Raw genomic sequence first — 13549 nt, forward strand, 5'->3', positions numbered from 1 at the left:
TGTATGCAGCATATTATATTTGCTTAATAACTTGGTCTTAATAGCTTTTGTGTTTTTAACATTAGATAAAATGATGCTATATTGTTTAAGTTCATTAATAAAGTGCAGGAAAGTTGGTTTGGTTCTTCACCATTTTTTCTCATGAATATGGAATTTTCCAAAAATAATAAATCAAAGTTGTATGATATACAGCATGTTCTTTTCAATCGCATCTTGACTGAAATATAGCATTACATCAAAATATCTTTTTCAACATTCATCTGAAGTTTCTTTTATAGAAAGTTGGCTATGCCAATCCAGAACATTGTTGTATATATACAGTGAAAAAATAGATGGGAAATATTCTCTTTTTCTAGTCCAAAAAAAATCACACTTATAATCAATATCCAGTCTGAATCTGTCTAACACGTTTTACCAGATGAAAGACATTTCCTTAAACTTGTTATTGATACAGTATTTATCACAAATATCCCATGCTTTCTCACACTGTAGATCGTTAAATAAGGAAGACCAAAAACATCTAGATGATGGGACAATGACACAGCTGTGTTCCTAATATTAATCCTAATATTTTTCCACACCATCTTCAAAATTAAAAGGTAGGTCTACAGCTCCAGAGTATAAGGACACTTTCTGGTAGCATGCTCCTTTGGTTTTATAGGTATTTTGAACTTATCAAGAAATTCTTAATAAGATAATAAATAACCATTTTGATTAAATAATTGGTGTCAATATTCCATTATTAAACCATGTGTCATATTTTTATATCAGATGCCTTTATTGTTCCATATTAAGTACCTGTTAGGTAAAAAGTAAAGACTGTTAGCTAATAACCAAGCTGTCAGTGCTTGCTGATGAAAAACTGTCAACTTAAAGAGATTTTTATCAACAGTCACATTTTAGTAGAAATTTGATACCTGGATCAAACAGATAATGGGGAAAAATATTTCAAATACTATCCTTGTTTTTTAAGTATTCAATAATCCACTTCAACTCAAACTTGTTATTAAAGGAGGTAAAATCTAGAATTTCCAGACCTCCGTGGTTTTTGGTGTTACAAAGCTCGAATTTATTTAAATGATGAGACTTATTCCTCCTTGTAAAGCACCTTATCTGTGGGAAATAAAGTGACAAAACAACAGATCTGGATATTCCCTCCGTTTTGGATAATAGTACCCGACCATAAAGAGCTCTCTCATTAGCCGGAGGCCTTTTTTTCCTAGGATGGCGAAGTCATGACCCGCCCTTCTCCGCCTGTGATTGGCTAGTACACGTTGCTTTCGTTCGTTGAGTTGGCTATGAGGATTGAGATTGGTTAGGATTGAGATAAGAATATCAGGGTAAGCCAATCAGAGGCAGAGTAGGGCGGGTCATGACTTCGCCGTCCTGGGAAAAATATCTCTAACCGGAGTAAATACGTATCGCCAAAACGAGTTGGGATGGTGACGTCATCAAGCAGAATGACCCTTTTACGTTGCATGTTGCTTAGCAACGCAAACGGCGGGAACTCTTAAGTACAATAACTAGCTTGCTAGTTACCTATTGCAACAGTCTATATTCATGATATTTAAACCTGAAGAACGAGATTAAAAATACAGTAAATTCACTAATGATATTTAATTTGATTACAGATGGCATATTGTTGGGCAAGCAGTCACAGTATAATTAGTGGTTTGTGCTTTAGTTTGCCTGTTACAGTGAAGCTAGGTCAACTTGTTAAAGCTAACCACATAAACTACTGTCAAGACACCTGGCAATTGATTAATCTAGAGGTTAAGGATTATAGTTGATTTTGCAGAAACACTTGAATACTAAGATATCCAGGAATGAGCAGATTACTTTTTCAAACAACAGACAAGAAAGTGCTCTAATATCAAATGTTTACATGTCAGTTAAATTCTTATCTTGGCTAAAATATTTGGTTTTTAAAAATTTACTTGTCTTTCATGGTCATACTGATTTGAATAGACATGGTCAGTCAATATTAGCTCATTTGGTATTCATTTATGTCACATAAAAATGAATATCATCAATATACTGTTAAATATTAATGATCAGTGCTGGCCTCAAAAAACAAACAAAACAAAACAACAGTATTCATCAGACCCTGGTTGTCTATAACTATATCTCTATATGTATATGAGGAAATATGAAGCCAGTAAACTTGTAGACATCATATAAATGTAGTCTAAAATCTTGTTTCACGACTGTAACATTCTACAATTGATTTACTACAGTAAACTGTTTTAATGGCTGTTTCAAATTCCAAGACAATATAACTACATTCAGTAAATTTCAACAAACAGCACACATTTTGATGTACAGTTTTTTTTAATTGAAGTGTCACAAGCCATTTAGACCAAAAATACAGTACTAACAGTGTTGTTGACACAGTCACATTAAGGTCCCAGGTACAGGTCCACTGCTACAGTGATTATATTTGATATTTGACAGTAAAACAAAATACAGTTAAGAAAAATTGAATACACTGTGATAGATAACTTGAACAGATGAGAAGGCTTGTAAGCAGGACGTGTTATGTATAAAGACAAAGTCCTCATAATAAAATCAAGATTATTTTTCAAAAAGTGAATGAGGGAAAAATTTACTTATTTACAAAACATTTATAAATGGTGTTTGAGGAAAAACATTTGTAAGTTTCACAGATAGAGAAGAAGTATGCAGATAAATATGAGGTGTTGCATTTGTCTAGCTTCAATAACCACAGAACAAAAGATCATACCAACAATGAACAAAAACTGAACAGTCGATCATGGTTTAAAGGGCCAGTGTGTAAGATTTAGTGACCTCTAGCAGTGAGACTGCAGATTGCAACCAACTGAATTCCAAGCATGTACTATAGGAGAAGCTACAGTGGCCCCAAAACTCGTGAAAAACGCGAAAGGCCCTCTTTAGAGCCAGTGTTTGGTTTGTCCATTCTGGGCTACTGTAGAAACATGGTGGTGCAACATGGCCGTCTCTGTGGAAGATATATCTATATATAGATATAAAAGGGTTCATTTTGAGTTAACGGAAACACAATGATACTTATTTTCAGGCAATTATACACCAATTAAACCACACTTACATATAATATTATATTCCATTTCTGCAAAATCCGTTCCGCTAAATGCCACTAAATTCTACAAACTGCACCTTTAAGTCTTCCATAAATGACGTCACATTACGTTAGCCAAGACTTGCACAGCTTAATTACTCCTATACCCTACATGGTTTGATTATCTTTTTAGTCATGGAGGGCATTTAAGCAAACATTCACATTGTCATACATGGCTCTTAGCTGAACAATTCTTTAGTGTTGCATTAAGTGTGCTTTGCTCTTTGAGTGACATACACGGTGGAAATTAGGAATTACTGACTAACAGAGTTACACAACACAAGCTTAAGTCCAGCGTGTGTGAAATATTCTGATATGAGATTCTCTTCAGCCGAGTAATTAAGTAAATGTAACAGAGAACTATTGTTTTCCAGATGTACATAAATAGACTTATTCACACTACATAAACTGTACATTTCTGTACCCTGAACACGTCTTAGTGCCCTAATAAGACCTGTCTCAAAACAGTACAGATATTAACACTTAACACAAGCTTGAGCTTATATGTTTATATTGCAATAAACATGAATATCATATTATTATAAATGTCAGGTTCAGCCACTGAAGTGCTGTTCATTTAAACAGCTCCACTCACACAGCCCGCTAGCACACCAGGTCAAAGAACATTCAGGGTTTTGTTGATTTATCTTTGACCCTCAAGATTGTGCAATTAGGCATCAATGATTTTCAGTGGCGCTGTAGTACTTTTTAAAAGTACGATGAAAACAAGAAGTGTAGAACCTTGTTTGAGAAATTCTTAGAAATGGAGAAATGTTTAGAAGAGCGATCGTTCCATGAAACAAACTAAGAATTTTCAAAACTGTTCAGTTTTCTGTATGGTCCAATTTGGATGCTTTAACATATACAAGATAAAAAGGAAACTGACTTATTTTTTCTCATGACACTTGTACTCAAGTTGTTCAAAAGCCATGAGGTTCTATGATTATCAAAGTAGATTTTGTATTCTCAAGGGTTCAATTAATGCGGTTTAATTATCATATTTTCCCACTTTCTTCTATGCATATGGTCCAACAACAACACTGAGAAACTGTCCAAAATAAAAGACTGCTGACTTTAAAACAGCTAATAAAATCACTGTTTTTAAAAATGAAACCAAGTTAATTTCACCTTGAAAATAAAAAAAAGTGCAAAATTGGGTGCTTATGAACAGCTAAATAGATAAAAGAAAATATCTGAATGGCAGACAGTTGGGAATACTAGCCTTAAAAACTTAGCTCATGTAGAGAAGGCTACACGTTTTGCTATGTGACAGCTCACGTTTTGAATTTCTGCCTGCCAATCAGAAATTTCTCAGCTTTTAGCACCTACAAGGTCATTGGTTTGCTAGTGGATAAAACCTTGTATAAAGAGGATGTTTTTCATTTAGTGCACATCATGTATTCACCGCCTCTTATTTCAGGGGCGAATAAATATCATGCTACTCTAAATAACATCTTGTAACCCTCTGGTATTATTGTTTGGGCCAACCTCACCCTTTATAATGTTTTCACAAGGACACCATTGTTCGATTGTATTGCACACATTAATAAGGTCCGCCGACCACACCTTTTCATCCAACATCCTGCCATCTACGCCCAGCGCCCGCTGGACACAATACTTCGGCTGAAGGAGAAACTTGTGTCTGAACTTTTATGCTTTCCCCAAGCACCGAAGGGCACGACAATAATTGTGCTATTGTCTTCTGTTCCATACTGAAGAGCCTGAGAGAGAAGACATCCACAATGTAAAATAACTTTACTCACAAAATCCAATGTAGAGCAACAAATAAGAGATAAAATAATAGGAATTATGGGGACATACTGCATGCTACAGGGAAGAGGCAATTAAAAAACTACATTGATATTCAGTGTGTGCATAATACTACCCTGATGTAGGCAATTTCCAAAAACGAGAGAGAGATTACGAATTCTCTGAAATATTTAAACATACTAAAAGTTCATCATATAGAAGATAAATCTGTATACATTTATGGGGTTTCATTATGGGCGAATCAAAAGCCAGTATAAAATTCCTACCTGGTCAGATATTCTCTGTGCTGCCTCTTTGGGATCATGGCACTGGTTGATGACATTACAGATCTCCTGGCTGTTCATAATGAAGTTAATGCCGTCTGTGGTCAGTGCCAGGAAGGAGTCATGGACATGGGTCAACTAAAGAAAAGGGCAAGCGATATTTAACAACAATTACAACTTTTTAAAGCCATTTTCCACCAAGTGGGATTGAAATATTACTGTAATTTATAAGAGGTATGATCAGAAATTCAACAAAACTTTGAAAGGGGTTATGAAAGAAAGAAATTGTGAACTAATATCTTATTATACAGTGTCTTTATAGAGATATTTAGAGTTTGGAGCAGATGTGAAAATGTGTTTTGCTGCTTATTCAGAATTAATATGACGGAGGGGAGAATATTTATACAAAAGTATATCTAGATGAACAATATTTACTGTAGAATATTCACATCATCACATACATACAGATAAGGGTAAAAAATATGGACTGGTTCATATCCAAAAATAAGAAGATTAAGTGTTTGTTAAATACTGAGAGTCTGTGTTGTCGTTATGCTACCGTACACATATTTAACACATATCATTTAGGCTATAATTCCTGTATGAATTAACCTTAAACATCCAGTGGACCAAGTTGTGACAGAATAGATTTTTATGAACCTACCGATATTCTCTTGGTCTCAGGCTCAGCAATGACACCCATGTTCTTCAAGTCAAAGTCTCCGATGCTGCGCGTCATAGCCAACCTGCCGTTGACGTTCGGCTGTCCCAGACTATTCCAGGTAATGAAACCTCCGCTTCTCTTTATCCTTGTGGCAAGTGCAAAAGGGGCAGAGATGTAAACAAAGAACGAGTTATTTTTACAAATCAAGTAACAATATCCCTCTAAAGCTCATTACAGCAAATACCAACAGTGCTTATAGCATAACTTTTAAATGTGTTTTGAAGCTGTATGACTCATCAATAATGAGATTCTGAAGCTACAGAAAAATCCTGATTCGTTGGGTTATACTCCTTCATCCTGCTCTGGTCATCAGAGCCATGGTCAGACCCAACTGTTATCTGTATAGATGTTTTAAGGTCTTCTCCATCACCTGAATTTTTTCTACATCCAACATTACCTTCTCCTATGAGCTCCTACTAGGTGCCAGGTAGTCACTAGATGTTGTAATCCATAGAAAAAGACCAAAAACCAGCAGTGAGCTTATTTAACATTCAATAAATAAACATACAAGCTATCTTGAGCACTACTTAGAGATTTATAGTCTAAATACCTGTTCCAAAAATGGTCCTTTTAAACACTAAATGTTGATGTTCTCACAGATATGAGTTACATTACTCTCTGGAAGTTACATTTAGGGAAAAAAGCATCAGTAGGGTTTGCACTTCAACACAAATATTTTCATTTATTCTGCCTGGTGCCTGATCTCATGAGGTCAGCAAAATCCATGTGCTAATAGGATGATAAGGATGTAAGTTGCCCTAATAGGTGCAACAAAACAGCAGCGGCACTGACAAACATCTATGTACCTCTCTTTCTCGTCCTTCCTCTCAGGAGTGTGGTCGACAGTGAGTTTTAGGGCCTTGCCCTTGCGACACAGCATGGCACGGCTGTCACCCACACTGCCCACCACCAGCTCAATGCCGTCCCTCAAAAGCGCCACAGTGGCGGTGCTTCCTGCGTTCATCCCAGGTACTACAGAGACATAAAAAGAAACATCAGAGGAGGAACATGCCATGATGGTCCACACAAAGAAGTCACTGTTCACAACAATCACATGGTGTGTATCTCACACTCTCACATCCATCACACACACTAAAACATGAACACATGGGTGGGAAGTCATATAGTGGACTTATAGTGAACTAGAGATTACACAGTAAACAACAGAGGAGGGAGTCACACATGCAGGTCGAACTGTTTCAGCAGAGTTGAGGTCCAGAGCAAATGTTACAGCAGAGTTCAGTCTACAGCTGAAACTAAAAACAATAAATATTAACAACTGACACAAAACTTATCAGTGTCCAGTGTTGTTGTTGATGTTAGTAACACATAAACTCATCTAAAAAGAGAAAACTTCTTTCTTGATACTCCCTGAGAAGGTGATTTGTTTTACTTCTATGTTTTGCATGCATTTATCTAAAGTTACAAATGTAAAAAATATACTATGTATCTTCTATAAGGAAAGTTATATCAAATTTAATCACTTTGTACTTGGTAAAGGTATTTAATAACAATTCTCATTAATGCTGGCAAACAGTAAGATGTTACTTTCACATACTGTAGAACACAGCAACATGTTTCCAGCCAACTTTATGAGAGTCATTAAATGTCACTAAGTAGATTTATCTGCTGAAATTTGTAGGTCTGCATTCAACCTTTCTCGCTCCGAAGAAATGACTGGAGATTTTAAGCTATGTTTTTGTTTTTTTAATCCTACTCTACATATTTAACATGCTGCATCTCTCATGGACTAGATCTGTCGCTGACAACATACATCTCATACGACTTCTCAAAACTGAAGCACTGTCTCACAAGAAGCTTTGCATACACTTGGTGAGAGTAGAAAGAAAAGGAAGAGAGCGAGAGAGAGAGTGAGGAGTGAGAGAAAGATAAGGAACCTTCCAGTAGTCCAGGATTTAGGACCCGCTGGACTCTCCTTCAATATCTAGCCTCTCGTCATCCACATTGGTGCCAAGGGCCTCCAGCTCTAGGCTGGGTCAGCAGCTGCCGTAGATAACATGCACACACACACACAAGCATATTGGGACATTTCACACAGCGTGGCCGATGTTTGGCCACATAACAGGTAAACTAGCTTTCATATGAACAGATACCTTAATCAGACATAATGTCGGCTGAGAAAAGTCAAGCTAATTTGAAAGGTTTCTATATAAATAAGGGAAAACCTGCAGATCATATGATTTGTTGAGAAAGAAGTTTTACATTTATTCTCAGAGTGATGCTCAGATTAACCCTAATATTAATTTAAATGCCAGTGTTAAATACTACAGTCTGCAGTATGAGAAAATATCAAGCGATGGGTGACAAATAAAAGGAAAAACCACCATAAAGTGTCTTGGCAAGGTGTTGGGCTACCATAAGCCTCCAGAACTTCAATATTAACACAGATTCGACACATTTCGGGAGCTCTACTGGAGAAATAAACACCATTCGTCCAAAAGATATTCTCTCATTTGGTATTTTGATGATGGTGGTGAAGATCGCTGTCCAAAATCTCCCATAGGTGCTCAACTGGGTTGAGGCCTGCTGACTACACAGTATATGATTCACATCATTTTTATACACATAAAACCGTTCAAGCAGCCACATTTATTATGTTCATCCACACACGTATCCAGGTTTTTCCCTTTATTTGTTGCCCGTCTTTATGTTTAGTACTGGAAGCAGTGAAGCACTAGTGTCGGTCCTGCTACTTGTGGCTGGTTTATTGCTCATCAATCATTAAGTAATTTTGGGTTAAATGACAGACCTCTGACCAAATGTGCTCGGGTCATGTCAGTTGGGAAATCCAAGGCTTCAAAGCCTAGGTAAGATAAGTCAGTTAAGTTTTGAAAGGAAAGAAAAAAGTGGCATTACATACATATATGTGTATATATACACAGAATATCTATGTACATGTAACATGAAAGAACCTACCGTTTGGAGAGAAGTGTAAGTGCTTTGCAAGAGCTTTGTCTACTTCAAGGAAGGCTTTAGTTAAAACTAGTTCCAGATTGTCCTCCTCTGTCACAAGGTCCCTGAAACAACAACCAAAAACTACAATGATCAGAATATCAACTACAAAAGTATGACTTTTTCTTGATATCATCCCATTTGCGGACAGTCAAACTGTTGATCATATAAATTTTTTCCTCTGATAATGAGTGGAATATAAAATATTGTAATTCCCTCACTTGATGAATTTCTCCATGTATTTGTCACAGAAGTCAGCTGCGTCTGGTCCACCGTGCCCATCAAAAACAGCGAAGTAGAGGATGTTGTCAGTCATTTGGGAGACCTGGAAGCGGTCTTCGTTCTCCTTGCGTTGACCAATGAGCGAGGCGCAGCCAACCTTAGATAGACTGACCTTAGGAATGGGTTTGCCGTAGCGAATACTAGAGGGCAGCAGGATGGGCTCATCGATACGATTGTCCCAGATGCCAAATGAATCCCAAGTGGTGGGGCGGCCGCTGCTGTCGGGATCAAAGCGTGTGTTGCTATGTCGTCTTCCTGAAGGGCTGTAAAGATGTCTTCGGAAGATAGTGAACTGGAGGTGGCTGTCTTGCTGGAATGAAAGTGGGACTAGGGCCATTTGTAAAAGCCCACTGCGACCTGCATGGGGCCCACCGCACCTTGCCAGACGCGTGAGACAGGCTGCTGACATCACCCTGACAGCACAAACACTGGAGAAGCACTGGATGCAGAGGCAGAGGGATGTGCTGTCCAAACACTGGGGGAAAATAGGTTTGTTAGATACAGAATTTTCAAAACATATGCACAGACACTACCAAATCTCTTATCAAGCCTTTAATCTCCCCTCACTCTTTTTTTTATAAGCAAAGAGCCATGGAAAATATTTAGGTTGCAGTTTTTAGCTGACTGTTGCTGTCTCTGGTTAATATGAAATGCTGTTCATCACAGGGCAGATTAGATCAGCTATAATTAGCCTTGACTTTGTTATGACTAAGATTTGGCTGTTCTCTGGTTGATGCGCTCTTTGCAGCTGGTGTCTGTATTGAGCCAAAGCTTGATTGTGAGTGAAAAGAGACATCACTCCGCAACACCACTGTACGACCGCAAGTGAACTATGTGTTTTTGTTGTTTGACAGAGTAGCGACTCAACTCTTCTCAAGACAATTGATCCTATTAGCTTATCACGTCATTTTAAGAATCACTCAGTTTAACTTTGATTCATGTCAACATTTTAATCTGATCAATTTCATAGTTCTAAATCAGGACTTTCAGTATTCAGAGAAAGTAGCTCATGAAGTACAGCAGGCTACAGCTGTTCATTGAATGTGTCACATACATTTATGCAAACAATTTATGCATTACAAAATTTCATATATTATGCTGCTCATGTCATTTACAGGTTGTAGGTACAAATTTTGAATATCAGAACATAAGTTTGGCTGCCACTAAATTCTGTAGTGTTTCTGTCTTCTCAGCCAACAAGAGGTGATTAAACATCTTTGAGCTGTAGTTATTTCAGCCTTTTTACTTTATTTTTTACTTGCTAATGTTGAACAGTAAACCTAACAACATTCAATAAGGGATTTAAAAAAGAATCCCTTGTTGAAGAAGAGTAAAATGCTATCAAACTCCATCCCTGATTGCCATCGACTCTGTGTTATTCAGGTTAAAGATTGACAAGAAATGATTATTGAACGTTTTGGATTCCTATTATCTCAGAACAGACAAACAGGTTTAGATGAAAACCCTTTACCCAAGGTTAACTAAAGGTGTTTAAAACAGTGTTCAAATTATGTGAACGGATTGAAGGTGCCAAGAAACTCTTGTACAATCATGTTAAGTCTTAAGTAGAAACAATTAGTTGATTGATAGAAACTTAATTGGCAACTTCATGATATTTTAATGTTTCATTTATCAACATACTAAACGTTTACTGGTTCCAACTTCTCCAATATGAGGATTTGATGCTTTTCTTTCACATATATACTATCAGAAGGATTATTTTGGGTTTGGGACCATTTAAGAATGAAACAAGCATTTTGCTTACATAATCTTTGGCCCTGCAAAACTGACATTTAAGAATAACTATTAATCGAGAAAATAATCAGCATATTAATCAATACTGAACACGATGATTACATATTTAAAAGCTGACCAAGATTTAATCCAAATGTAACCAATTGCAATATCTTTATGTGACAATCCTTACCTTTTGCGTGTAACTGTGATCTTATTTCATATTTAATTAAAGGGTTTGTCATAATGATGGAAAATAAGCATTGTAAGTTATGTATTCATGATTGAAATTTCAGGCCTGTTGTGTTTGCAGTCATTACCAATTAATATACACTTTGACAGCATCGGATAATATTGACAACGCACTTATATATACAAGTTTATAACCTGTATACACTGCCATTCTGTTCAACAGGATTCACAAAATAGGACTTAGCAGTTGAATTACATCGAAGGTAAATATTTTTCTTAGAAAAGCAACGCTACAAGAATGATGTAACTCCTGACAGTTATAAAACTAGCTGTTTACGCCAATAATATAGCAGTTATTTTGTGATGTAAACACCAAAGTACCATACGGGGGTGTGCCCATTTCTGTCAGAATACTTTAATAGCCGTACGTAACATAAAGTTACTGTACTGATGAAGAAAAGCAGCAGATCAGCGTTAGTTTGGTTTCGAATGTGTTAGCATTACCTTGTTAGCTACATAACGCTAGCGATCTTTAGCTAGCTAGGTGACTAGCATTAGCTATGATTTCGCAGTTTGTCCAATATCACGGAGACAACCCCCCTCACCTTTCTGCGGCGTGTATTAATAAAAACTCATACCTTTGATGTTTTAGATATATTTGTCTGATTTAATCCTCTTCTGGCTACTTGAGAAGTAGCTTACTGACTTAAACCGCCCTCGTCTCCTCTCAGCGTCTCCAATGCATAGACTGTGCTTCAATGTTATCAAACAGGGCCTCTGATGTCCCCGCGCCAATCAGCGTGCTAGAAACGTCTACGCCTCCTTTGACGCCCCATGTATGGTGCACATGATTGGTCAAAGAGATGATGAATGACAGCTGTATACGCCAATCATTGATCAGCAAGTTTGGCCTCCGCAGCCAGTCAGAGAATGGAATTTCCTCAACATATTGACTTCTACAGTCACTCTTCCCTTAGTCCTTCTGGGATCCAGACACCTCCTACTTCCTCTACGACATGTGCTATAATATTATGTAATATTTACATTATTATTACATAACTCGTCGAAGGCCTGAATGTTTAACCTAATCATCCTGCAGGCCTAATCCTTGGCTTCGGGGTACAGAATTTACTGCCGCTGCTGTCCTATGTCCTGACATTGTTACTGACAACTGATTTTTTTTAAAAAACGGCCTCCTCCTTATTATTATTAAATGGAAGAATCTGCTCCTGTCACTGTATTAACCTGCACACAGTGCACCAAAACCTGCATGCACCTGTTGACCTTACACAAGGGGTCAGCAATTAGCCAGTTTTTCTCAGCACTTCTTATAAGGGCCGATATTGTACAGGCATTGTACAACATCAGTGAAAACACATCCTAATATGTTGTTAACATGTTTTGCTTATTTATTTCCTTTAATTCATTCAAGAATAAACTTGATTTATAAAACAGTTTCAGGGTTAGGCTATATCTGAGGGCATTTGTCATCGTTCCCATTAGTAAGAGAGGGTGTCTTATGTTAAAACTCAATTGGCAATAATGTCTCATTTTTTGAAAATGTTTATGCAGTAACTGTCTGATCCACTGCCATCATGCATCACCCAGGTTGTCTTGGATACTTTAAGTATTATAAATGCTATATAGCTGAAAGAGTTTTGCAGAAAAGTGAACTCACTGTGAATTAGGAGATTCTACAAGATACTTTTCCAGAGTAAGGTGAGTGATAATTCAAATACCCTTAGATATTTGTTGTAAACAGTTGATCTCTGAGTTAATCAAAACCAGGGGATTCAGTTGCTCCTGGATCTTCAAATAAAATTCAAAGAGATTTAATGAGAAGATTAAAAATATTCAATCAGGCAAATACTTAGCCTACATATTGAGTGCAATAAATGTGTAGTGGGTCTCTTCCTCACCAGACTTGGTGCTTTTAAACCTTTAAATATCTCAGATTAATTATCATTATCATTAAAGCTTCTGTCAGTCCATTGAAACTATCAAAAGAATTTAAAAAGGAGATAGCTGAAATAGTGCAAGCCACTATTTTGACAAATTGAATTATCTCTATCATGTACTGTATAAGTCAACTGTATAACAAACCAGAGTTCAAACAATGTAAATGAGGAAAACAGAGGAAGGAGAGGGGAAATATTAGACAAAAACATGATAAATTACAAATTAATTGGGATAATTCTGGTGCTATCAATGTGTTTTTCACATTAGAGGAATTGAAAAGAGCTATAAATCATGGCAAAGATATCACTCCAGGTAGAGAAGGATTGGGATGACATCACCTATTTAAACACACTGGAGGGCTGGTGCTAGAGGAAATGCTAGCTCTAATCAATAATGTGTGGGAGATTGGTCATCTTCATAAGGAGTGGAAACATGTAATAATTCCAAATTTGAAACCTGTGAAAGGAGCCAGATAACCCTAGTTCTTATAGGCACACTGCCCTCACCTCTGTATTATGTAAAATAATGGAACAG

General features: G+C 36.9%; 1 protein-coding gene across 2 annotated transcripts; it reads right to left on the minus strand.

Annotated features, from left to right (window-relative positions):
- Nucleotides 1-2312: 2312 nt before the first annotated feature.
- On the minus strand, nucleotides 2313-11839 carry ppm1kb (protein phosphatase, Mg2+/Mn2+ dependent 1Kb). 2 transcript variants are annotated; one of them, XM_044347154.1, is made up of 8 exons: nucleotides 11695-11839; nucleotides 9070-9605; nucleotides 8813-8913; nucleotides 8646-8699; nucleotides 6682-6847; nucleotides 5816-5960; nucleotides 5155-5289; nucleotides 2313-4839 (listed from the first exon to the last, which is right to left on the minus strand). In XM_044347154.1, the coding sequence occupies exons 2-8, from the start codon at nucleotides 9537-9539 to the stop codon at nucleotides 4708-4710; spliced, it is 1203 nt and encodes a 400-aa protein (XP_044203089.1). In that variant the 5' UTR covers nucleotides 9540-9605; nucleotides 11695-11839; the 3' UTR covers nucleotides 2313-4707. The 2 variants fall into 2 exon arrangements, with proteins under 2 accessions (XP_044203089.1, XP_044203090.1); XM_044347155.1 differs by lacking the exon at nucleotides 8646-8699.
- Between the last annotated feature and the right edge of the window lie 1710 nt (nucleotides 11840-13549).

This window comes from Thunnus albacares, chromosome 3 (assembly GCF_914725855.1).
Source record: "Thunnus albacares chromosome 3, fThuAlb1.1, whole genome shotgun sequence".
In the NCBI taxonomy this organism is placed as follows: domain Eukaryota; kingdom Metazoa; phylum Chordata; class Actinopteri; order Scombriformes; family Scombridae; genus Thunnus; species Thunnus albacares.

Bases quoted from the DNA above. Each gene is read 5' to 3' on its own strand.
- ppm1kb (XM_044347154.1), bottom strand. From the start codon at position 9,539: ATGTCAGCAGCCTGTCTCACGCGTCTGGCAAGGTGCGGTGGGCCCCAT. The intron at 8,914-9,069 runs GTGAGGGAATTA...TTGTTGTTTCAG, and splicing joins TACATGGAGAAATTCATCAA to GGACCTTGTGACAGAGGAGG. The intron at 5,290-5,815 runs GTAGGTTCATAA...CCTTTTCTTTAG, and splicing joins CTGAGACCAAGAGAATATCG to TTGACCCATGTCCATGACTC.